The sequence below is a fragment of the Meleagris gallopavo genome, chromosome 11 (genome assembly GCF_905368555.1).
Source record: "Meleagris gallopavo chromosome 11, MGAL_WU_HG_1.1, whole genome shotgun sequence".
Lineage (NCBI taxonomy): Eukaryota > Metazoa > Chordata > Aves > Galliformes > Phasianidae > Meleagris > Meleagris gallopavo.
The window spans coordinates 18,566,165-18,593,203 of NC_139414.1; the positions used below are offsets into that span (position 1 = coordinate 18,566,165).

The 27,039-nt window shown below is 41.9% G+C and overlaps 2 protein-coding genes across 3 annotated transcripts in view; one reads left to right on the forward strand and one right to left on the reverse strand.

Annotated features, from left to right (window-relative positions):
- NLGN1 (neuroligin 1) overlaps positions 1 to 27,039 on the reverse strand; it is a 494,803-nt gene that overhangs the window by 426,995 nt on the left and 40,769 nt on the right. Inside the window, exon 1 of one of the 2 annotated variants that reach the window (XM_085232836.1) lies at positions 20,618 to 20,801. The exons of the other annotated variant lie outside the window; for it this stretch is intronic. The gene's annotated coding sequence lies outside the window, so the exon portion shown is untranslated. Of the gene's footprint in view, positions 1 to 20,617; positions 20,802 to 27,039 lie in introns of those variants that run through there. 2 annotated transcript variants of the gene reach the window in all.
- SPATA16 (spermatogenesis associated 16) overlaps positions 1 to 27,039 on the forward strand; it is a 72,356-nt gene that overhangs the window by 10,567 nt on the left and 34,750 nt on the right. The window contains exons 3-5 of the mRNA XM_085233203.1: positions 5,018 to 5,163; positions 14,665 to 14,754; positions 25,165 to 25,249. Of these exons, the coding sequence (XP_085089329.1) occupies positions 5,018 to 5,163; positions 14,665 to 14,754; positions 25,165 to 25,249 (321 nt within the window). The remainder of the gene's footprint in view (positions 1 to 5,017; positions 5,164 to 14,664; positions 14,755 to 25,164; positions 25,250 to 27,039) is intronic.

Sequence of the window (27,039 nt, forward strand, 5' to 3'; positions counted from 1 at the left end):
AGGTTACAGAGGAGACACCTGCAAAATGGGCTGCTTAGAGCTGAGGAATTGAAGCCTTAACACAGAGGGGGGCTCCAAACGGACCCAATGGAGATGAGGAGAGAGCAGGATGGTTCCCAGCCCATGCTGATCCCACAGTGAAGGCAGACGGCCTGGAGGTTCACCTGGTGCTCACCAGGTCTATGCTTCTCTGGCAAACGCTGTTTTTTCTTGGAAAGGAAATAGGGATCATTCCTCAGAACTTGGAACATCTGAGGTGTATTGGGCTCTCTGCCAGCTCTGTATAACCAACAGTATCCCCAAAACAGCAAATATGCGCCACAAATACATTACTGTTACAGAACCTGGTGCTATTCCTCATAAAGCAGCTAATATGTCAGAAATATCATATGCACATATTATTTGAAAAACCCACAGCTGAGCACATTGCAGGAAGCTTAGCAAATTTAGCTCTTCTTACCTGACATTTGCATTCAGATTCAGTAGTGAACTATATATTTTCAATATGTTCTTAGAAAGTTATTTACACAAATCTCATTAACAATAAAGATGGCGATTTTATATACGATTTCTGCTCTGCTGACTGAAATTACATACCAAGGCTTTAAACAGAAGCTGGAAAGTTATGCTGCATGAAATCATATCAGTCAGAGCAAATTCTCTCTTTTTATCCTCCACGCTGATTATTTTTTTTCCCCCACTCAGACAAAACCATCATTATCTGGCTGCGTTGTGCTGGTTTTCTGCGCTATTTTTGATATGCTTAATAGTCGTAGGGACCAGAACGCTCAGCAATATACAAAAAGCGCTTTGTTTTCAGCCTGCAGTCAGGTTCTGGAAGTTATTTCCAGAAGCAGCATTCCTTCAGCAGACATTTTCTGGGAGGCAGGCAGTGCTGGGCTGGCCAGGTGCCTGATGCACCAGGCCGAGCGCTTGGATTGCTCTGGAGCCAAGGCGTCAGGTTAGCGCTGCTGGCTGGTTGGGAGCAAGGCGTTAATTGAATCTCTCTTGCCTCTTCAGGTTTGTCCCTCTGATTAACCACTCTAAAAATCTCTCCAGGGAAAGCCTCAAAAGTTCCCTCTAGAAGAGAGAGATGCGATTAAACAGCCTTCTGCTGAAAGGATAAATAAAACATATAAGTATTCCAAGCACTCAGCTGCAGCAAGGCCAGCAGGTCACTCCTGCATTCCAACTTGCTCCTAACCCTTTTGTTCTGGCAGAGGAAAGCACCAGTGCTCTCAAAGTTGCCATGGAATCTCACTTGACCAGATTTATTCATTTTTCCAGGCAGCTGCTGAGTTAAATTTGCTACCACCACAATCTATATTTGTATCTACATTCACATACATAGAGAGATACCTACTGGATATATAATTTCTTAAGGCAAGCTGTATTCCTGACTTACTGAAAAATCAGTAGAATTGTAATTAGTGTCAGTTCACCACTAATTAAAAGATTGCAGGTACCAGTTCCATTCTTAACATCTCCTATATACACATCAGAACTCTCTGAATGGGATTGCTGGGCAGACTCCTGAAGTCCCAGTATTACATGTGCATAAAAGCTGAGTCCTCCACTTGTAACAAGGGCCCCTATGGAAACAGAAATAGCCTTTGGCAGGAATTTCAAAATTAAATATTATTTCTGGAAAAACATTCCTGTCTACTGACAGGGGTGCTCTCAGGTACTCTTAAGTTTGGAAGGGTGAAATACAGTTACATTTCCTACTTATGGTCAAGGATATAAAATAGTACCTTGCAGGGTTTTATTACAGATTGCCTGTAAAGCTTCATATTTAAATTGTTTTATTTAATTACATAGCATATGTAACATTCTAGACATTGACAAGATTTCTGCAGATCCAAAATTGTACCAAAATCTCAGGTAAAATATAACCCCAAATATCCCGGTTTGGAATTAAAATCAAATTCAGTAACATTACTCTGCAAAAACAAAGCTTTGATGGTTAAATAAATAAATAAATAAATAAATAAATAAATAAATAAGTCTGTGCCTTTCCAAGCCCTTCAGTTACATCTGTATCTGGATGTCCTCATGACAAGACCTTCGGATACATGGAGGAGTGGGATGGAGCTGCTTTTACTTTTACTTAAAGCAAGCACTCCAAAAACACCAACATCCCTTTTGATCTTCAAAGGTAGAGTTATTGAACTGCAGCAAGATCAAGAAAACCTGACACTGCTAGGTGAGACATGAAAATTGCAAACTAATCTCCCTTCTCATTATGTCTGTGCATGGCACAGCCTTCCTTCTTCCCATGCTCTCAATCGAACAGGTTTCCCAGAATTACAACAAACTGTATCTACAGAACCTCCTTTGGATCCCCAGAAAATCTCAAAACGCTTTACCAGCTTCCCTCCCCAGCAGCACATGTGACAGTGCAAGGAAGCAGCTCCTGCTGCATAGTCATGTCCTTTTAGCAAAAGGCCAGAAAAATGCAATAAAGGCTGAAGAAACAAATGCAAATTTATAATCTCTGTCAGAACTTGTGCTTGTTTTGCTACATTTAGATGCTTCACCCAAAAACCTTCTGCACTGGTGTGTATATTGCTTCCAGAACCAGACACTTCTGCCAGTGCTGCTTCTTAATTGATTGCACATCTCACTAACCCCTTATACTAGGGCTATCTTGAATATCCATAACTCTGCTAACTGTAAAATTAGGCCAAATTTTGCTCTTGCAGTGCGCTGTTGGTGTTTACATGGAACTAGTGCAGAGAGGTCCACTTCAAATCCACTGATCCACAGTAGAAATGCTGCATACAAAAAAAAGCATACCCAACCAAATGGTCAACAAACTGAAGCAAAAACCCTTGAAACATTGCTCTGATTTTGTATGACAAGACATTGAGTTATTGTGTTACTCCAAAATCCCTCTAAGAAGACCTGTTAGAAGCCAACTGCACTGTACTTAAATATGTTTGCTAAACCCTTATCTGCTTAGATATGGTTTACAGAGAGGTGTGTTTTTCCTTTTGTCAAAGATAACAGAGGGGTGGCACAGGTCTAGACATAACTCCTCAATATCAGCAGTAAGCATCAAGGAAACTCTGAATTGTGGCACTTCATACTGAAGAGATCACTAAATGATTCTTTTCTTCTCACAATCATTCAGGAACTTGAAAGTCAAGGGAGTAGCCTCAAAGCTCTAATTCCCATAAATTTAGCAGAGGTCACAGCTTGGCCAATTCGGCTGAAAAGTGTTATTACAGAAAAACTTGATGATACTTTTATGTTCACTGATGTGCACATAATTCTCTGGTTTTTAGGTACATATAGCACGTCTTTCCCATAGAGACACTTCAGCAGATATATGTGGTACCATGAGCTAAGTTAAAAGTGATGAATTCTCTGATTTATAACTTCTACTGATAACAAGATGATAGAAAAACTTAAATGTATGAGCGTCATTACATACACTGTGTAACTTGGTTGGCAGAGAAGGGATGTGAAAAAATGAAGATATTTATCACACCTAAACTAGGGGGACAATTTTTGTATGACCCACAGCCACAAAAAATTGAGCTGATCTCTAACCAAGGCACAAAATCTTAAAGATGGGGTTTGCTTTGTAAGAGATGAGTGGGTGTGGGTCTGCGATCCTGCCTACTCCTAAGGATCACACATAGGAGGAAGGATGCATGTGTAAAAGAGCTGTTTTCCTATCAGATTTAATCTTCTTGAGAGATCTCAACTGCTGAGTTTGTACTTCCATAAGATCAGCCACTGGATGTTAATTAAGCAAGCACAAGAAACTGATCAGTACAACTAGACTTGGTAGTAACAAGGAGCTTGACAAACAAACCATGTCCTCCTTCCATTCTAAAACTTTGGTGACCAGCAGAAATAGGCTCAAGTGAGAATCCTTTGGTTATAGCCCATTTAAAGCAGAGGCTGCACTCAGCATCAATAGACTGCACTTGGATCCCAGTGTGTCAGAGTGCTCGGCTCTGGTCTGAGTGTGATCTGAGACATTAAGCACAACCACCCAGCTAAATATAAATTTGTTTTTCTTCATTAGAAATCCTTTTAAAGTTGATTTGCAGCAAAGTCATTTAGGCAGATGAAATCATTGCACACTGAACAATCCTGTTAGAGATGTTTATCCAAGCAAAGGACATTAAATTGCATTTTCATTAGTAGAACTGTATCATTATTGTCCTTAAAGACAAGGCTCCTAGATTTAATCTATTTGTTTACAGTTGTATCTAATTGCTGACAGTTGAATTTTGTTAATAACTAAAAGCTAATTTTTTATTACTCTCGGGCATTACAAAAATCAGGTTTCCTGCAGCGTAATAACACACAAGCATCTGAGGACCAAAGGTGGTCCTGTCCAGTGCCGTAGCTCTGCTGGTGCTAAGGACTCTCCAAAACTCTAAGGAGTTATCTATTTCTGATGATACACACTACGAAACAGAGTGAATTTCTGATTAAATGATTTCCTGTGATGAACAGCAGGTGATTTATCTTTGAAGATCAGTGTATTCTTTTTTAAAACAAAGGATCTTTCTGTTAAAATCTGTGTGGCTTGAGATGGGAGAGAGAGTTGATCTCATTCTTTCTACCATCTATAGCTCTCTACTTTCCTACCTGCAGGACTAAGGCAGCACTCACTGCTGGCGGCGCTGAGATAAGTAAATGGCTCTTTGAGACTCCTCCTTCAGCCTCGGTCTCAAGGCAGCCACAGATTTCAGGAGCCTGGAGACAAGACTTAAGATTTTGAAAATGGGGGGAAAATATCATGTCTAACAGCTCTTTTTAGCTTTTAGCTTATTATCTGCTCTCTTGGCTATCCCTCCCAGGAAGATGACATTGCATTTTACTTTGCACTCCCATATATTTGTACTGATTGCTGTGGTGTTAACTGTATTTAAGGTCAGGGTATATTTTACTTAGAAGACAGGTTTCTCCATTTATCAGTTACAAAATATACTGCTATCTAACAAAAGATGCATTACAACATCAGTAAACAATGTTTTTGTTTCTTGCAAAGCTTTGCAGTAAAGGTGCTGCTATAGACAAGTCCTCCAAACCATCTCCAGAAGACATTTCCAGTATTACCAGTTTTACTGAGACGAAGCTTGCAGTCTGCTACTTAAAACTGAGGAAGCCTGATCTTGCTCTGAATCATTCACACAGGTAAAAAAATATATCGATCAGATAGGCTGCAAAGACTGGAAACAAAAACCTGAACAAATACTATGAATACATCTTGTGCAAGAAGAATCAGTCTAATGATGAGAAAAGAATCAATAAACCACCACTTACATACCACGCTGATGTTTAGGACAGATTAGCTCTCAGAATTTCAGACAGCAGCTGCAATAGCACTATCTGCGTTTGCTGCTTTGATAGTGCAGTAGGTGGGGGTACATTGATGAGTCACTCAGATAGCTCAGGGCATCCTAAGATTGAAACTGGACAAATATAAACACACTCAGCCTTATGTGGCTGTAATGATATTACGAGCTTTTGAACTTTTTCAAGCCAGATTAGGTCAGGGATGGCTTTAAGATATTTTTATTAGATAATTCCTTCATGGGCTCAGTTGTGATCCACATCAAAGGCCAGCACCACACCAACGCATAAAGAAGCCAGAAACAATGCTTGCACATGGTGGTATTGAAATTCCCATTTATTTCAAATGAGTTAGGATTTTGCTGGGTTTGTGCTGCTTTAATTAGCATTCAGGCATAACAGTAGTTTCCATTAAGCACATGCCTGTCCTGCCAGCATCACTTCATTACTGAGGTCTGTTCATTTTTTCCATTGTACAAGATGTATTACGATGGACACTGCAATTAGTGCAGGGTGAGTTTTTCACACAATCATCTCAAATGAATGTAACTACAAAAGAGTAGTTGCACCAAAAGAGGAGGCACATGCTTATGCCTAATTCACAGGAGACAGCAGCGAAGAACAATGTGCTGGAATAGCAATGTGATGCTGTCATGGCAGCAGGTTCATTAGGTTTGTACAAGCAAATGAAGCCATGGGAAGGCTGAGAATCCTGACATAATGACGAGATCCTCATCTCTTAACTCCGCTTCTTTTTAATCCTTTCCCCAAGCACTTTGTCTACAAAGCCTACCTAGGGCCAAACACTATGAGGGGGTGCATCCTTCAGACTAGCTCCAAGGACTATTCTGTGTTGATAGGGTGAGGCGCTGGAACAAGTTGCCTTGAGATGTGATGGATGCTCCATTCCTGGAGACATTCAAGGCCAGGCTGGATCAGGCTCTGAGCACTTGATCAAGTTGTAGATATTCCTGTTCATTGCAGGGGAGTTTATTAGATGACCTTCAAAGTTCCTTTCCAACCCCAAGGATTCCATGATCCTGTGTCTTGAATGCCCATGCTCTTGGGCAGCCTGACCTAGAGTTTGGCAACCTGCCCCATGGCAGGGGGTGTGGGACTAGATGATCTTTAAGGTCCCCTCCAACCCAACCATTCTGCGATTGTATGAGTGGCCGCACTCCAGGGCACACCTCTCAGGCAGATGGACTGTACTACTTTCAGTTGGAGCTCTCTGTAACCAAAGCAGAGGAAGTGGGGAAGGCAGATACAGCCCCTAAAACAACACACTCCTCACACAAACTACAAAGCAACCACATTTTTTCATGACTTCTCAAAGATCACACTGGTGGAGAATAATGGAGTTTCACTGGACTCTACCTTTTGGAAAAATGGCAATGATCTCTCTTTTTCTAACTCTGAATTCCAAGGACACTAAAATAAGGAGTAGTGCTTGTAATACTACGGAAACCAATGCCTATTCAGACATGCTTTGGTTTCAATTGTCTTAAAACAGAAACCATGACCTACAGAAATCACGATCTACAGAAAAAAAAAATGAAAGCAGTCAGATGGGAATTGCTGAAAAAAATGGGAGGGAGAAATTCTTCACTCTTCTGTCTTACATATAATTATAACAGTCTGTTCTTAACTTTAGCAGCATAGCTCAGAGAAAAGTGGCAATCAGTAATGCCTATTTTCAGTATAATTCATTTAATAACTTGCAGAATGGGAACAAATCTACTGACAGTATTTGTTACGTTGTAAATTGCAGGAACTGATACACATAATATACCAGTGAAAAATATTCTGAGATATCATTAACATAAAGGCAGAACCTGAAAGATAATCAATAGCTATATTTTTTCAAAAAGAACAAATGCATTACTTCGAGGTCTCCTACTAAAAATAGCTTATTGCCCTCAGTTAAATAGCGCATATAGAATTTTTATTCCCATTGAGTTTTTATGTCATCACCACCTTGTAGTGGTTTGCTGGTAATCCTTTGGTATTAATCATGAATCCAAATTAAAATATTCATTTCTGCATTTATTTGCATTTACTGAACTATTCTTTCTTTAATTTCATGTAAATTTGACGGCTCCTGCATTTAGTTCTAGAGTCCCATTAACCAAAAATCAGCTTTAATATTCTCATACGCATCTGTATCAAATATATTTAAGTGCTTTTTGCTTGGCAAGAATCTTGCAAAATACCACAACTAAACAGAGGAAAATTCCAGCAGCTCGGTTTTAAAAATGTTCAAGAATAGGCATCTGCAAAGGGACAGCTATCCCGGTCTTAAAAAAAAATTAAAATGAAATAAAAAAAGGAAAGGGAGTACACTTTCTACCAGCAGATAGATGACAGAATTATCCTGCATGAGAAGCAAAGTCTGGGATTGCCTGCAAACTGGAAATTGTGTCCTTGGGATTTTTAACATCAAAATTTGAGGCTGTCTTTAGCATCACTGGCATAAATGAGGATCCTGATGGGGTTCTGTTTGCTTCTCAGACTGATATAAAATATTTGTCCTTTGTGATGAAATACTATTAAAAAAGCCACCCCTTATCTGTCACAGCTCTGAGGAAATGTACCATGGGTCGACCTCACCAAACAGCATCTGCAGTAACCTACTTGACCACCACATTTCATCATAAGATAGCCATCAAAATAATTCCTAACTTGCAGCTTGAAGCTATAAAATGAATCACACAATATTTACATGCCCTGTGGTCCTTTTGGCCCAGACGTTATGGCATACCAGGGTTTAATGATCTTAATAACCCCATATGGCTCACTGGGAAATTAGATTTTCCTTTTGGTTGCAGAAGGCAATTTTCAATTATAACAGATGGCAAAACAGCAAAGGTCTGAGAAGGCGAGAACTGACTAAGAAACCTTAGATTACTACTTCAGCTTTACGCTGCACTGCGTAATATCAGCGGATGGATTTTTGACCCAAATTAGAGTAATCTTGAAGCAGAGCACAGCATTTGAGCAGTGCAGCCTCTCAATTACGTCTGCTCTTCAGAAGGCCAAGGCCCACAGAAATTCAAAAAGCTGCAGCCACATGCTGAAAAACAACTCATGGTACATCACGTACGGAACTCTGCAACTGTTAAGATTCAATTTTGAACAAAATCGGAGAGTGTGATGCTGAACTCCATGACAACTGAAGATGGAAGCTCTTTCAAAGCACAACATACATGACTTTGCCCATGAGACTCCACATCCTCTTAAGGTTTTATTTTAATTTGCTTTTTTCCTCCAAGTGAGATGAAATCATTTCCGTTGACACCAGATGACTCAGCTGTCACGGCCCTTGCAGCTCACAAGATTTGAGGAACAGCATTCATGTGGCTTGACCCAGTTGCTTTAACATAGGAAGGATGCAACCCCAAGCTTTGCTCCCTGCCTGCCTCCCCAAAAACTCCATCAGGATGCCATGAAAGAGCCAGAGAGAGGAAGAGCAATCAGACACTGCACCATGCTTCACTAACGCTATCTCTAAGTAATGTTGGAAAATGAGTTCATTACCATGAGGGCTGCTGTGTGAAGCTGTTAAAAAACCTTTGGGGTTAGCAAAGATTTTCCTGTGTCCTTTCAGGCTGCTCCACAGGTCTGACCCAGTGCCAGTCCTCTCCCTCCCTTCCAGAAAGGCTGCATATAGGGAACGCAATAAATCTGTGAAGCTTTTCCTGCTCTGCCTTTTTATGTGCTGGATGGAAGGCAGGGCCCTCTAATGCCTCTTGCACAATTCATAGGGAGTCGCATGAAGTAGAAAATAGCACCTCTGTTAAGTAGCGCGCGATTGCTTTAGTGATGACTTAACAGAGGGAATCTCTTTGGGAGGCACAGTGGGGAAAATAAACCTAGAGCAGCTGAAGCTTTACAGATTATTCAGTTCTCAGTCCTCTACTTTTTTTTTCCCCTCTATGATTTTTCCAAACCCTTTTAGAAGGTTTAAAATAATTATTTCGGATCAAAGTTTATGCAGTATCTGACAGAAAAAAAAATGAAAGGCACCTCAAAACTTGGTACTGGAATTATAGGCAGGTTAAATCAGGTCCTTTTCATCGAGATTAATTCTCAGCTTGTTGATTAAAAAAAAGAAGAAACAATATTCAGCTATGCCATTCCCTGATGTTCCGCGTTTTGCACCTTTAAAAAAGGACTGTGTTAAAGCAGGTAGAACACTGATAATGAAATACTAAATAATCAAATAATGCAGTGATGCCATCATACAGTGTAGTCACTGGGCATTAAAAAGAAGAAATAATAGAACTTAAGCACTAGTTTTATGTGAAAGCAGGAAAAGGACAAACATAACGGTTGGTGCTGCTAATCTGAGGCAAGTTGGTAATGGGCTGTATACTTTGTCCTAAACTACTCTTCTAATCACTTTACCTCCTCAGAAAGAAGAAGAGAAAGAGAAGAATTAGCATCACCTAATTACTTCAACAATTGTGTCAGGCATATTGCGATATACATAATAGATGAGATGTTATTAATACAGAGCTATTCCGTTGAGATGCTCTGGATAAGATTTCTGAAGAGTAGTTCTGGTTTAAAATTCCCTCTCACACTGCATTTCAAATATTTCTAGGTAGTTCTTTTTTTCTTTTCTTTTTTAATTAATTTCTTGGAATTCTGCAATTCTCAGCTCCTAATGCTATCTTATTTCTAGGTCAGTGACATAGTTCCTGTTTTATGAGCCTTTCACCATTGAGGGAAAGGATATGTTCCTGACTCCAATAACACTACATGGCGATAACATTCATCTGCACAACACGTGGTGGGATTTTACTTAGAAAAAGAGTATTTGGGGGGAAAAAAAAAATCTTGCCCTGCAAGAAATGCCGTTGCTTTTTGGAGGAAGAGTCCAGCAGCGCTGAGCTATTTTATAAAAGCTGAGATGCACGATAGCAGCAATCAGAAGAGCTGGTGATCAAGATAAGAAAATGACATTAGTGTGGCTGGGAAGCGAGTTGGCTACACGTTATGCAAACAACTCAGGGAAGGCAGAGCATCTCCATTTGTGTTAAGAAGTCTTAGGAGCTTTGAAACACAATTTTCTTAAATATCTTTTTGTTCCGGACAGGAAAACATTCTCCTTTGTGCCACCTTCACAGCTGAAGAATCAAAACCTCTATAGCACATTTGTCTTATGCTTGCAATTCAAAGCAAATTGCTGCTGCAGAACCTTTTAGCGTGGCAGTTATATTTCACTTCACTGGCAGTGAAAAGGTGTTGTGCGTCTGAAAGCTTTATAGGGATCCCTCATTTCCTCCCTTTCTGTCTGTTTAGATGTGGAAACTTCACAAGAAGTTTTCTTCTGTGCACAGAAAGTCCTTGTCTGTGGATGCCATAACTGCAATCTTTTTCACTGTACCAGAGCTCCTGTTCCTTGAACCACATAAGTCTGGTAGAAGCTTTCCTGTCTCTGTAGCTATTGGTTTTGTCCTGTGCTAACGACTGTATTAGAAGGGATTCCTAATGAATTGTGAGATTCACACATTCTATTCTCTGCTAGGTTTGCCTCACTAACCAGACTTTGGCACAGCCTCTCCTTTAGCAACATCTACTGAACGGTTCCGGCTCTTTGTCCTCCAGCTTTTTTCCTCTATGTAACTGAAGCTATCTGATTTTACATGTCACTCCTTTAAACAGAGCAGCTGGGGCAGAGAGGGTAGGATGCTCCTTCCCTTGGGAACCAGAGGTCTCCAAAGCACAGTACCAGCCACAAACTGGCACCGGTGGTGCTGGAAAGAAAGTTGACTCCCATGGACCAACTTCCCAATCCCAATATAGCTGCACATGCAAACTGCAGGAAAACAGGATGAAGTTGATTCCTGGTTACTGTAAGTTCAGGACTGCCTGGAGTAGAGCTGAACTCTTAACCTAGCTGTGATACAGCCCTTGGGATCACAGAACATGTATGGCAGACACAAACAGATGTAAGAACAGTACTACACCGGAGCTAATAAGCCACCTGACTTGTATATGAAACGGAAGAAGAAAATTGAGCTTTGATATAACTGTAAAGCAGCCAGGAATTGTCAGGTTCATCTGTAAGCATATTGGGGCCGGATCACCAGCACCACCGATAGGCAGCATCCATCAAAGACAAAAGCAATGTGTTAGTCTACAGCAGCTGAATACCTGGCTCTGCCAAATATTGCATTTGATGCTGTGGTGAACACCTCAGCACCTCCTTTTGCACAGTCACTGTGCCAGCAGGTGATGTGTGGACATGCAGCACAGCACTGCCATGCCAACAGACACATATATTGCTTTTGCACCGAGTTCTTACTTCTGGTAAATCACCTAATTGCTCTCTAATAGTCAACTGTAACTGACTACTCCGTGTATTGTTACAGAAGACCACATTGTGTTGAAGGAAGACATGGACAACTATGATAAAGAAAAAACCTGTCACTCCAATTTAACAAATTATGTCATGTACCTCTACTAACAAGCCAGCTTTTACTTGCAGTAGTAGCAAGAAAAATGAGTTACCTGCTTCAGTAGTGAAGTGTATTTTTTCCACTTGTTTCATCTATAGAATCATCTCATTGACTTTTTCTTGGCCTATAAAGGCCAAATATAAATGATGCGGGGGATTGAAAAAGTGCCTCTGCTACACGTCAGCCAGATTAGAGTTAAAGCCCCATTGCATTCAGAAGGACTTTGGAGGATGCATTCCTTGGAGAGAAGGCGGCGTGATTTCTAGCAGACAGTTTTTATGTAGCAATCCAAGTTTCTTACCATATCTGATTTCTTAATGCTCAGCAGTAAGATGGAAGGAAACATATGAAGAGATAAAACCAGTGAGCAACGTGTGCATCTTTGCTTCACGTGCTCCAATTGCTATGATGGAGACAGTTGATGCCTGCTTCTCCCCCACTCCTTATATTGGGAAGGAAGATAATGGGACAAACACTGTATTATTTTTAAGAGAAGGTGTCAAGACGAAAAAAATGAAAATGTCAAAAAAGAGGCTGATATACAGCATTACTTAAGGAGTGTTCTGTTGAGAAAAACTGACCAAATGATTTACGAAAGGCTTTTAACAGGCAGACTTTGGATTACAACGAAGATGAAAAATAAATGAAAATCTATTTCAAGTTTACTTTAACCTAGCCATTTGACAGATTGGGGCCTAACCCAGCAAGAACACAAGTCTTAATCTTCAAACGTAGAGTCTTCATTTGCAGTTTTGTCAATTAGAAGTCACCTCTGTGCAGGATAGGAGCTATCCATATTCAGACATCTGTGGAAACTTTTTCCACCGAGAGGTACACAAAGACCAAAGGGCCAGTGCTTGTGCCCACAGCACAAAACATCACACAGAGATCGCCCTGTGCGTGCTGCAGCTGGTGCGTCCACTGCCTCTTTCCCTTCCTAATTCTTCTTCCAAGCCTCCCTGTTGAAGCACATCCCTCCTAATTAATTACTGGATTAACCAGCCTAGTATCAGATTGCCCGTGGCTGGAGGTGGGTCCTGGAGCACGGACGTGCTCTCAGCATGCACAGCCTGGCACATTGCTGCCTGCCCAGATGGGTCCCCATCTGCTTCCATTTGGAGCAGAACTTCATGGAATTAGGGTTTGCCTCTTAACCTTTGTTTGCATAATTCCTTTGCTTCCCACTTTCCATCCAGCTTTTTCCTTTACACCGAGAGCACCTGAAGTCACCTGGATCAGATTTAAAGCTCTAGCGAAAAGCTCTGCACAGCTGATGTACATACGTGGCATTAAATAGCACTGTTCTGCACAGAGGCCACTAAGCTGCAGCTGCATCCATACAGCAAAGAGCTACTTTGGGGTAGAAATGTAATGCAGCAAAAATTACTTCCACGTATAGACTACAGAGAGCCCAGCTATGAACTCAAAGGTAGCTTTCTTGTGTTTGTCCAAGCTATTAGAGCACAACATAATATTTCCTAGTTTAGAATTTATAGATCAAGAGAAGTAGTTGATCTTTCTAAGACCAGTAAGAAATCAAGATGGAAAACAGAGATCTGATACCTAATTCTTAGAAAATCTACTACAATTCTGTATTTATTATAACCTTATCACAGTACGTTCTGCTCAAAGACTTACGGGAAAAATGTGTTGCTAAATACCAGGGAATTATTGATTTTTTAATTTTTCCCCTCATAGTGCTATTGCTTGGCTGTGGTGGAACCAATAACTTGGTCAGAAAAAAAAAGAAAAAGAAAATCAATATTACTATTATCAACTGTTGACTACAGTTTACAGCAGCAATAATCTCCTTTAAAATGGCTTGCAGAAGTACCAGTTGTCATCTAAGTAAGGGATTACAGCTTTGGTCAAATCGTTAAAGGCTGATAGTGTTTGATCTTCTGATGATTTCTTTTTGGTTGAATTTTGGTGACCATTAGATTGTCTGAGCTGCATACCTGAACCACATTTGGCTGAGAACTGCAGCATTTGCTGTTGGTACCATCATTTTGGTACCACCAGGGCCAGAAAATTCCTCCAAGATCATCCAGTCCAACCATCCATCTGCCACCAATATTTCCCCACTATAATACTTTATAAAACATGTAAGTAATGTCAAACATGAGATGTCCCATCCCAGATCATGCTTTATGCATCTTTTATCTAAACACCAGGAGAAGTGCTGACCAGAGAAGCCAGCCAAATATGTTGGAATTAATTAGATGTATGTGGAGCTGCCATGGCTGCCCTTCCCCTGCACACACCAGGATACTCTGCCTGCCCATCTAACCACTTCACCTGTCCTATTTTTACCTTCCATCCCTTTATATTGACTATAGTTTGTTACACTGGAACTGTATCTGACGTTAAGGGTATAAGAAACATGCAGAGGTCTCCCCACATAGAACCTACCACTGCTACAGAAAGTAGCTTTTATAATCTTCCAAGTTGACATTCAAATACCTTTTAGAAGCACAGTGTTCGAAGCAGACAGTCATACAACTTGTACCCATTTCTGGAGCTAGGGGTAAACAAGCACAATGCTCCATTACAGATTCTTATGTTCAAATTGAAGGCAATATAGCAGATCACCATAGAAGCATCTTAAAAGGTGTTTCCATAACAATGCAAAAAAAAAAAAACAAAACCAAAACTAATGAAACTGCATTTATGGTATAACCACAGTAACAATTGTAATAAGTCTTGTCACAGATGTCAGAAGGTACAGTTCACATTACATTGGAGGTATCAAGTGTGACTCAAGTGAGAGGTATGCAGAAGAGTACGCAAGATTCATCCCCATCTGTTTGGTTATTATCAGTTTGTAATGATGGAAGAATGTCAAATCTCAACTTTCCCATCTCTTATTTTAAAGGAGCATTATTCTGAACCCAGCCTATTTCCGGAACCACCTGTGTCAAGCTGCTGTCTTCAGGTGGTTGGAGAGATACTCCGAAGCTGCAAGGTACTTGCGCTCATGGGTTTTTCTAATGACTTCTCTTCATCTCTCTCAATCCAGCACTCAGTAGCAAGAATATCAAGCTATACCCAGGGTTTTCCAAAATCAGTGGGAGATTTGTGTATATGATCCCACGTGCAGCAGAGCTCCAATTCTCCCAGAGTAACACAAATAATCCCTAAATAACTGGCCACAGTGAGGCCAATGCACATAGGAGCACTTATTGTCGGGCTTAGGAGAGGGCCATGGCCAGGATCCTGGGGTCAAACCTACATGCACGCATGCATCTTTTGCTTTCTGCATTCTCTCAAGTGGGTGCTGAGAAGGTTGGTGGGGAGGGGGAAACAGGAAAAAAAGAAAAAAGCACTCAAGATCTCAGTGTACACTGTGGGATGCTGAAAAATTTAGCCTGGGTGCAGCTGATGAGATTGCTGGTGTGAACAGAAACTGCTGGCAGAGGAAGATCTGCGAGAGGAAGCTCCACTTGCATTGCACTGCCAAGAGCTAAAAGTTTCAACATGCAACTGGAGTTTTTAATCCACTGAACATAGAAAGAAATGCACGGGGGAATGCTGTGGGGGGTTAGCCATGTATCATCATTACCGCTAACATCACTTACAGAGGACTGTTCAGCTGAAGACCACACGGTAAATCACAAAGTATTTCACAAATCATTAGCTAACTAATGGTAGAACACTCAGTGTGAATTAGGCAAGAGACTAAGAGGGTCACTTTGCTGATCACTTAAGATGGATGCTAGTGGTAAAATTCTGAAGCTACCAGAACAGCAAGAAAATAGTCTGAGGGAGGGGTAGAAGAAAACTTTTCCAAAGTACAGTCGCAGAAAGGGCTTGGGAAGACAAACACCAGTTGTCTGTGCTGAACTCCAGCCAAAAAAAAAAAAAAAAAAAATAGGGACAAAATAGGGACAAGTGCTTTCTTTCTTCTGGATATGCATTGAGATAGCATTGCAATAATCTCCACTTATTTTCACATAGAACCATAGAATCACTAAGGCTGGAAAAGACCTTTAAAATCCCCCAGCCCAACCCCCTTTCCCAGTGCTCACTGCCCACGTCCCTCAGTGCCACATCCCCACGACTCTGAACTCCTCCAGGGATGGTGACTCCGCCATTCCCTGGGCAGCTGTGCCAACGGCCGTCAGGATGGGGAGAAACGGTTCTCCAAGATGAGGAAATAGCTTTTGCTCATTCATTCAGGAATGTTAATTCAGATAAACCTAGGATGTTGGGTTTAGTTGGGTTTAGTTTTTATCTTTCCCCAGAAGTTAAGGTGAAGATTTAACAGAAAAAAAAAAAAAAGAAAAAAAAAAACCCAGACACTCCTTTAAAAAGTACACTTTCAGAAACTTTTTAAGAAGCAGTACATAAAAATGCCCATATTTAAGAGAACAGTACGAGACTAGAAGATGTTCACAAATATTAGAAAATAAAAATGGTGGTCAGTGTTACTGCAGATAAGCAATCAGTTAGTTTACTACATCAGCAGGCAAGAGGGAACTGTGTCAGCCTTTTTTCCCCACACTGAGAAGCTTTCAGGAAACGAGATGATTTTAAATGAGATTATGTATTCTGTAAAGGAGAGGAACGTTCTGACAGATTGAATCCAGAGCAGTTCCAAAAGCAGCGACTATGGCAGCATTCAGAGTTTAGCCTAGTTTAACACGGTGTTATAGCAACTGTGCAGAGCTGCTTCTGCAGATTGTGTTAAACTAAGCTTAGCACCGCTCCTGTCACCTCACTGGAGTCACTGGTCTCAGCTGAACTGTTAATGGTGCAGCACGTACTCTGCCCACTGCAGCTCACAGACGTTCAGCAATATCTGGAAATACAGACTCGGTTTTTGTTGGCATAACCTGCCATTTATTTCAGCTTGCTCTCTGAGCATTCCTCACCTTCCAGTCCCCCATGTGTTTTAAGTGAATATATGCTCTGTCAAATACCCCCAGAACACCATATGGGTACATAAACAGGTTGGTCGTGAATAGCATTGCTGGGCACAAGAGCACAGAAAGAGGGATTTACCTCTGCCTACCTGGGATTCCATGGGAGTTCATCTCTGAGGATGTACCCAACCAAATTCTTTGGTTCAGAGAAAGCCATAAGCTAGAGCGGGGCCAGCTGTAATTTAAGCATCTCTCAAGTTCCTTTGCATACAATTTTCACTACTGCTCATCAGCCCACAGTTCATAGAACCAGTAAGGTTGGAAAAGACCTCTAAGATCACCAAGCCCAACCCATCCTACCACACCCTCTGAACGCATCCTTCACTGCCATATCCCTACAGTCTTTGAACGCCCCAGAGTTGGTGACCCCACCACTCCCTGGGCAGCCTGTGCCAGTGCACCACCACTCTCAGAATACTTTTTTCCTAATTCCCAACCTGAACCTCCCCTGATGAAACTTGAATCCATCACCTGTCATCCTATCAATATTATCTGGGAGCAGAGACTGACTCCCCACCACAACCTCCATTCAGGAGCTGCAGGAAGCAATGAAGTCCTGCCTGAGCCTCCTTTTCACCAGACAAAACCATCCCAGTTCCCTCAGTCTCTCCATATCAGACTTGTGCTTCAGACCCCTCACAGCTTTGTTGCCTCTCTCTGGACACGCTCCAGTGCCTCAATGTCTTTCTTGTAGTGAGGGGCCCTAATGCTAAAGCTGTGGCCTTACCAGTGCTGAGTACAGTTAGCATATGAAGTGGTTGGAATGAAAGGGCATCTGTTAGCATGAGGAACCTGATCTGCCCACATCTGCATCACTTTGCATTCTGTTGGCTGCATCGCAGTATCTTCAGGAAAGTGCTGTGCCAGGATGCCACCATGTAGAGCGCAGCCTAAGGCCATTTGGCATTGTAAAGCAATCCCAGGAACACCATGCAGGGTCAGAGCATCTGCAAATGATGAATTCCAGAGCGCTGCAGCCACTTTCACTAAGGTGTCAGCTAGTAAATATATTTATCCTCTATTGTTCAGAGACCGCTCTTGACAAACACAGTAAAGATTTAAGCCTCAGAAGGGAGCAAACCTATTCTGGTTGAAAGACCATCTTGGCCTTCGAACAAATGGGCATAAATTCATTATACATAAATTTAGTCTGGAAGTTACCAGGAAGCTTTAGGCATCAGAAGGCGTTTAAGTTCAGGATCAGCCTTGACAGCAGCTACTGAGAGTACCCTGGTAAAGGAGGCATAGACACAGCTGATGAAAAGATCTCATAAAAACTAGAATGGAAAACTTCAGAAGAGAGCCCTGGGCTGGGTTCTGTCACCATGCTGAGAAAAATGTGCACGGAGAAGGCTGAGGGGCTCCCACTTTCCTGGCATCATAAGGACTGCTGCCTTTGGGAAGGATGAGATGAGGATGTGCAAGGCACAGCAGAGCCTGGGAGGCCCCCACCAGTCCCAAGGACAAAGCAGTCAAGACACAAGTGCTGCTTTCAAGGGCAAGGCTGCAAGACAGGGGACACAGACCCAAGGGTGAGCATCAGAGCTCCTGCAGGTGGAAGAACCAGAGCCTGCACATTCTCCACGTCCCTACGCCTGACAGCTGTGACCCCACAGCCTCCTGTTATGTGGCTGTGACAAGAGGTCTGACCCTGCAAGCAACAAGGCATGAAAGCAATTTTTCTTCCTCACTCCAAGAGTGCAACCTATTGCCAATACTGAACAGCCTTGGAACAGCAGTAAGGTGAAAACTGGTAACTTACAGAAAGACCAGGCTTCCTATTTGCTTTGAAACTGAAGTTTAAGCTACATAAGGGATTTCTCCCCTTTTTATCCATTAAGCCATATAGCTCTCATCTTTCTGCTAATCAAAATGCTGTGCTGATTTAACAGTGTCACTGTGTTCTGTGAAAAGCTTAAGATAGCTCTTTTATCACTAGCTAGAACAGTAGTGACTTGAAATTAGTTGTATACATGTAGGGGAAAACAGACTGCCTGTGCTTCTGCCAGAACAAACAACTCATCTTCATCTGACTGCACAGAGCCCGGGTAAGCAATCCTTAAGGAGGAAGAAGACTGGGGATCTGAATAGCTGCAGTATGGCTGACTCAGCTTTTTGACATTCCTTTAAAAAAAAAAAAAAAAAAAAAAAGCTATGATAATCCCATCAGCTGGAAAGCAAGCCAGGTCTGCAAGGAGTAAACCTCAGCCCTATGCATGGATCCCACTTCAGTCACAAGAGAAAGCTCAGGAGGGGAAAATCAGGTGTGCATTCTGGGTTAGCTGCTGCTTTCAGCATTGCTTTGCAAAGCATTCAGCTGTGCTGATAAAAGGCATGCCAACACTTGGGCAAGATGAAGGCACTACCAGGGGCAGCCTGACTTTGAACCCTGCCTGGGTTTCCTCTTACAAAGTTCCTATCTTTTCCCCATCCTTATTATTCCTTCCTAAATGGAAATGAACAGAGAGGAAATTCTATACAAACACTTGTTGTCATAGAAACAGCCCCCTACCCATGAATGCTGTGAGCCCCTGGGCTGCACAAGCATGGGGGGAGTTGGTCAGCACAGCCCCATGGTCCCCCACAACCAGTAGTTGCACTGCAGAGATGGGATGGGGTCTGCTCTGCCCCCACACCATGCGTGCCTGTGCTCCCACCACCTCAATGGCATTCCCAGGGTAACATTTGGAAAGGCACGCTTCGTAAATCGGGTCTGGGAGACAGGCTTTGACAAGCACTGGGAGCACTCAGAGCCCCAAGGAAAGCCTATTATTTAACTTGACACCAACATACGATGTTGGCCTCTGCCTAGAGTTATTCCCACACATTATTCTTTATTGCTCAAGATGCCCAGGTGCCAAACATCAGCCTGAGCACTAGTGCAGAGCTACATCCATTCAAGTTCCACTGCACCTCCATCCATACACAATTCCTCACCCCATCCTTCCCCCAAACAGTCCACCAGGTCACAACTGGGCTCAGTGCCTGGTGTCTTGGATGCCCCTTCTCAGTGTAGAAGGCCTCTCCCTTCCCCATGCTCACATCTGCAAAGCACTCGCTGTGTCCTTACATGGTAGTTGCCATTAAGTGAGAAACATTTGTTATCTCTGCATAGCAGTCTCAGTACAATGCAGAAACTTGTTACCTGCGTGCAGCCACCAGACAAATAATGATAAATGTAATAATTGTATCCTGAATACAGGTGCCGTTTTCCTTGCAGGAAACCTAACTGTACTTTCTAGCAATGGGCAACCGTGGCCCAGAAACTTCAGCAAAGCCAACAAGCACAGCCCATTGCTAACCTGGAAAGGGGTTGGCAGGACAACAGAGTTTTAGAGCAGCTTCCCAACACATTTAAGGCCCACCAGTACAGTGTTTAAAAGCAAAGAGTTAACCAGCTCTCTACAGAGTGTTTGTTCTTGCATGCGGGAGCATGCCAAACTCCATTCAAGGGAAAGTCCACAGATAGGTAAATGCTGACATCACTTCCTTCCTTCCTGTTCAGTATTCTGGAGTTCTGTTTCTCTCTCATCATCTCGTGGCTTTCGTGTATCTCCATAAACCTCAGAGTAATGAGCTCACAGTTATTTAGGATATATGAGGATATTTAAAAATTAACTGCTATTATTTTGTTCCCTTTCCAAATGGCATAATGGCATTACAATGACTACTTCCTACTTACTCCAGCTATAAACATCAGTTCCCTTTTCAAATTTCAGACAAAAGTAAGAAAGGCCATCCAGCAGAGAGCACATTTTTAATTTTGTGTCTCACATCTCAGACTCAACACTGGAATAGTGGATCTCTCAAACACCAGGATGTCTCCATCAGAGGTGGTCTAAATAGGAATATTAAAGTTCCTATTAAACTCGAGGGGAAAAAAAGAAGCTGAAATTAACTTACCACTTTCCAACAACAGCTCTGCTACCCAGGGCACTGCCTGAGGCCCTCTGTTAGTACCACTGACTGCAGATCCAGGTGAGATCACTTGAAGCAGAGAGCAAAGGTGATTTCCTGCCACTGATGAGGGCTGTGCCCTCACTTGGTGTCAGCAGCTATCAGGCAGCGAGAGCCACTTCTGGCTGTTCCTGCAAGGCCTCTGCGTTTCTGTCGAGGGGCTGAGGGAGGCAGTTTGGGATCTGCGGTGTGCTGTTCACTTGCACACAGAGAAATATATCTTATTGTTCTGCACCACCAAGTGGTTGGATGGAGCAGGTAGAACACGGCACCTTTAGATCCGGGCCGCCTGCAGAAGCAGGGATGGGCTCAGCAGCTGTGAGCAATGGGGGTCTGTAAATATGTGGTCAGTATTTCTGAATATTGCATGAAGTGATTGTGTCAGAAATTGGAAGCGAACGCATCTATCTGTTCTTTGCTGTTAGACTTTATATCAGGGCAGAACGAGGCCTATTGCTGGCAGGCTTTTGTAACCCCAAATCTCCACAGAACACAGCAGTTGACCCATGGGGACCGGTGGCTGCAGGACGGGGCAGGAAGGACCTGCTCTGCCCCTCACGTACCGCTACAACGCAGTATCTACAATATTGATATTCGAACAGGGTAGGAAATGGCCCCCATTCCATTTCTGTGCATATCAGTAAACTTACCAGGAAGACTCTTTGTTCAAGGACTTCAGCTTTCTGCTCTTCCCAAATCCCTGTTAGGGAGGGGAATTAATCCTACACTTCTTCTAACGTACACACCACAAAGCTCCTTTTATCTATGGAGTAGCAGTGACCTTCTAAAACAACACAGCTTCATTCACAAGATATACATTATCCCCATAAACCTTTAATAAGAATGCACTCCAGCAGTATGTTACAGAGTTTTGTATCCTTCATTTGACATGTAATTTTACTTTTATATTTGACTCTAATTCACAGTGGATGGCTATTTAGTCATCAGAGTCCCCTGTTGATCTATGTTTAGTGTTTTATCAGTTTGATGTCAGACTTGTTTTATAGTCACAGCGTCAGTTTAGCATAGGTAAAAATGTAAGTGACATGGGGCTAATCCAAACAAGAACATACTGATGCACACATGCAAATACAAATGGCAATAATAATTTGAATCACAGAGTTACGTAGAAATGTGATTATTTCAGCTAAATTCTTCAGCTGATTCCTTGAAAAATTCATCAGATATAAGAAGAGAAGTTTCAGAATCAGATAGTTTGAATTTCATCCTTCATTATTTGGTATTTTTGTCCCAGTTTTAGGAAAGTAAATGTCTTTTCTTCATTAGTACACTGAAGGAAATGGAAGCATTACCTTGTGTAGTGTTAAAAAATGTGACAAATGAGTCCATTTTAAAGTAAAGTAGTGCCCTCCACATAGTGAAGGAAATCTCCAGATGATCATATCACTGAAGGAAGTATTGTCAGTTTTGCTGAAATGCCGTTAGATGTGCAGCCATTAAAAAAGAGAAAAAAGCAGGCACAGTGTCTTTAGAGATACACATCTGATAGGCGTTCACTCCAAGCAAGGAGGGAGAAAAAAATGTTAATGAGCAGTCACTGTCTGAAGATCCCAAATAATATTTTTATAAATAGCATTTCCTTAAATAATATTTTACTGAAGTCTCTTCTCAAAGTGTGTGCTTGTATGTCCCTACCATTGCCACCTGGTTCTGCGGGCCAAAGGATGGGTCCTCACTGGGAGCCCAGCATAGCATGTCCTGCCTTCATGTGCTTCGCTGGAAGCCACCTGCCCAGATATCTCAATGGACCCTTTGGTTTCTGTCTCAATGTTCAGGTCCCTACAGATTTCTCAGTGTCCAGCCTTATAACCGAATTCAGCCAGCATAATTTCACCCGTGTCAGGGAACTTATAATTCCCTATCACATGTGCCACTTTGACACTGGAATCAACCTCAGAGGCCAACAAAGAAACCTCTCTGACTTAGGCCCATTTGGGGTTGGACATAGGCCATCCACACACAGCCTGACTGCTTATGTTTCTTTTGAAAGTGGAATTTTTAAGTCCCTCCTAAGCCCCGAGGTCAAAGCAGCAAGCATCGGTCCTGACCTGTGTGTGCTCCCCGATGGCCGAGGAAGTGAGAGGTGAAATGGAGATGGAGGCACACAAAAGGCTCTGAGTGTTTTTATGCATGTGCCTTGCTGTTCCTGGTGTGATGCACAGTGATACAAGGGAAAGCCAGCAGGGCTAAAAGCAGATGTTGAAAAACTAAACACGAACGCCTGAAATGTAAGTGGGATTCTGATTATTTAAATAAGAGCAAATTAAGAAGGAAGAACAAAGAGAAAGGGCGTTTGTCTGAAGTGCAGCGGTATCCAGAGACCTCTGCCATGATCAGAGTGACATCGTGCTGAGCGTGCCACAAAGAATTAGTAAAAGGCAGCTTGTACCAGGAGATCTCACACACCAAATATGTAAATCGGTCAAATATGACTGTCTTCATGTTACAGCTGATGCTGGCAAACAGAGAGATGAAGTGACTCATCCAGGAAGTGGACGAGTCATCATCCCTGGAGGTGTTCAAGGACCACAGAGATGTGGCTCTGAGGGGCACGGTTAGCAGGCAGTATTGGTGGTAGGCTGACGATAGGGCTAGATGATCTTAGAGATCTTTTCCAATCTTGATGATTATATGAGTCCATGACCCATAGCAGCACCACTGCATGAGATGGAGACAGGGTGATACTGGAGTTAAGGATTTGCCACTTTTAATCTCTGAAATGGCAGCAAATCTATAGGATCCTAAATTGTAAATGACCACTTGCAAATATCCTTTGACTCCAAAAAATGCCAGGCTTTAGTACTTGAAAATTGCTCTAAATTTAGACTGAAAGTTCCTTTTTTCCCACAAGGAGACCACCTCCACTTGCATACACTGCTAGAGACCGTGATACCCCTCTGTGCCAATGTCACAGGAGCTGGAAGCTTCATAGACCACCGCTAGTAGACCAGAGGCACCACAGCACAAAGAAATGTCACAGATTCCTTTAATGTCTTCCCTCATTTTTGTGCCATGTGCTTATTTCCCCATTGTGTCTCAGGAGATAGCAGTCAGCTCTTCCCAAAACCATTGCTGATGGCGCTGGATACTTTGCTCACCCTCTCCATTTCATCCATAGGATGCTTATATGTCATTCCCTGGATTAAATCCTGGTACCATTTGGAGTTGGTGAGAGTTTTGCCAGTGATTTTCAGCGCAGTGAGGATTTCATCCTTTGTTCATCCTATGCCAGCTGGGCTAACAATGTTCAATTAGAAGCTGCTCTTTGTTCTAGTGCAATCAAGAGGATTTTTTGCCAGTGATTTGAATGAGACTTGGATAAAGCTTATGGTTAAATCCAGTCCTTACGCAGAAATCCATGTATCCTCCAAAATTGCTTTTCTCCCAGTGAAATTAACAGGAGCTTCATGCGAACATCTAAGGGAAGATTTAGTTCCTGTTTGTAACAATATGTTACCTCCTGATACTGGGCCTGCTTTGAAATGTTTATTGTTAAATCCATGTATTTCTGGTTATATCTCATTAAGAACATAATACAGCCTTGGAAAGTATGTTCTGAAAGGGTATTACAACAGGATTGGGATTACTGTTTGTGAGACACTTTTAACTAGGGGGAAATTTCAAATTCAATTTACAGTAATGTCAAAGCACAATTAATATATAGGCAATGATAAGGGGAACATGCAGAAGTACACATTGATAGCGCTACATCAACAAATAAACTTTCAGTGCTAGTAATTAGGTACACAAGATTATTATATGTTTAATTGACTAAAGTGACAATTTGGAATTACATCTAGTCACATTTAATTGGATTTGGAATCTCTAGAGGAACGGGAACGGAAAGCAGTGTAGAGAGGCAGCCATAAAAGCAAACTGATTTTCTAAAGTCTCTTAAGACTCTGCATTAATATCCATTGCACAATAGTTTTTAATATCTCTCAGTCTAGAAAGAGGAATGCAGTGATTGCAACAGACAGTGGGAGTACTAAAGCATACACAATTAGGTAGCAAGATAGCTGATTACTTTGGACTTGGGGTTTTTCTTAAGATAAAGTTTAATCAAAGGTGTACTAAGTCTGAATATGCCATACACTGATTTCCTCAGGCTGCCAAGCTATGGGGTTTTATACTTGATGCTATCTTACAAAAACTGTACTTGGATATAAGATATCTCACCCACAAATGCTTTAAAGCAAAATATTTATCTCTTGTTGAGCAGTCATTAACTATTTTCTCAGAGTAAAATATGGAAAAAAGATATTTAAAATGTAGGGTTGTTTGTGTGCAGGTGGTTTAGCTATCAAAAAATGCTTACTAATATTTGTCTTAAAGGAGGACAAAAACTAAGAGCTATCCGTAATCTTTTGGTATAGACTTCATGTTATATTCTTCTCATGTTATCTCCTTTAAGTATTGCTATATACATCCTTCTCTCCCCACACGCTCATTTATTCTGCTTTTGTCATCAGGAGCGCCATGATTGCTGACTATATGTACTGGCTGACAGGAGGCACTGAGCAGCGTATAAGCAAGCTCATCAAACTATATTGGCAGGTAAAAATTGATGGCTCAACGAGGAGGGAGGTGCCCATCTCACTACTAAGACCAAAATGAAGGATTACTGCTTAAAAGACTGTCGACAAAGGTAGCTCTTGGGCATATCAATCAACAGGACACCATATAGTTCTATCGTATTTATAATGAAGTAGATTTTCTTGGACTAATTTTAAGGGCAAAATTCAAGGTTGTTAACCCTTGGCTCATACTTCAATTTTATGGCCTGCTATAAAATTTAATTCTGGATACTGTATAGTCCCCAAAGCTATTTTTTCGAAGTCTTCCTACCATAGTGACACTTTCCTTTTGCAATTTGCATGATACTAATCCTCTGACACCTTTCCAAACTCTTCAACCAGAAGGAGAGGAAAAAATGACTGTAACAAATGGTCTCAGAGAAACCTAAAGTGCCCTATGAAGGATGGCTAGGAACGACCCCAGCTCTACAAAGATTACTTATGTGGGGAGTAGACCATTGACTTCAATGAGACTCGCCTCTTGGGTAATACCTATTTGAGACAGCAGTTCAGCCATATCAGCACAAATTTAAGTTTAAGGATACCCCTCTTACCCTGACGAGAACTCTCACAAAGGAGGAGGACAAGTGACTAGGCAAAGACAGTTAATAAAAACAAAGGATTTACCGGTACCAGAAATAATGTATGTCCTTTAAGACAGAATTTCAGAGTCTGACTGTGATCCCATCTTTTGGCATTTTATTCTGTAAGAATGTCTGTGACCACAAAAGGGCTAGTCCTTGTTGTACTTTATATGGAGGGGTACAAAATATGTCTGGCATAAGCCAGGGTAATAAAGATGAGAATCTGGTCTTTTACCTTCAATCATGTGGTAAATTCCCCCTTTTAAAAACTATTATTAGTTGCATTCTTATTGGTAAAATGGAATAAATCTCAGTCTTGGGAGCTGCTGAATTTCAGTACTGCTGTGAGTGCAAAGTGCATCTCATTCAGAGAATTACCCACTGGGCTAGTGTTTGCAGTGCCTGTGAACTTTCTTATATGCTTTCCAGCAGAGAATTTCTTCTTTACAGAACAGTTTGATTTTTTTCCCACTGGGTCAGACTCGTTTAAAATCCCAAGTTCACAAACAGGTTTTATGAAAGGGTCATTTCTTCTAATGGAATATCTTTTTTTGTCTCTTAACACTGGTATCCATCGACTCCCTTTCTTGATGCCATGAACGCGAAGCTTCAAAGCATCAGCCTTTATAGAAGGAGCTGTCGTAGGTCATAGCTGTTCTCTCCCTCAGGGGTTCAGACTGTCCTGCTATGTAACTGCTATGTTAGGGACAAATAAATGGCATGAAGGGCAACACTATCACAGTGCCTCTGCACAAAGTCTAAACCTGAAGATGCGGTTGGTCTAAGATGGGAGTGAACCAAAGCAACAGCGGGGTTACTGCATTGCCATTAGCATCACCTTACAGGCGGCAAGGGCCAAAGGATTTTGGCAGTGATGGGGCTCTGTTCATTTCTGCTTCAGATCCCAGCTTGCAGCTCGTTTCTCATGGGCCTCTCCGGACCACCATGGAACCAAGAGGTCCTATCGCACTGTGTTACCACTCCTGCCTTCCTCCTGAACCTGAGCAGCTGTCATTGTCTGCAGAAGTATTGTCTGTTGAAACGTCAGTAGAGACCCAAGCATTAGTTTGATCTCCCATTGTGCTTGATTTTCACTGGGAGACAGAGATTGCTCTGCAATTTTGTGCCTTTTGTGTGTATGCTTCGGCATGGGCAAAAGCTAGGGATTCAGCGGTATCTATCTGCT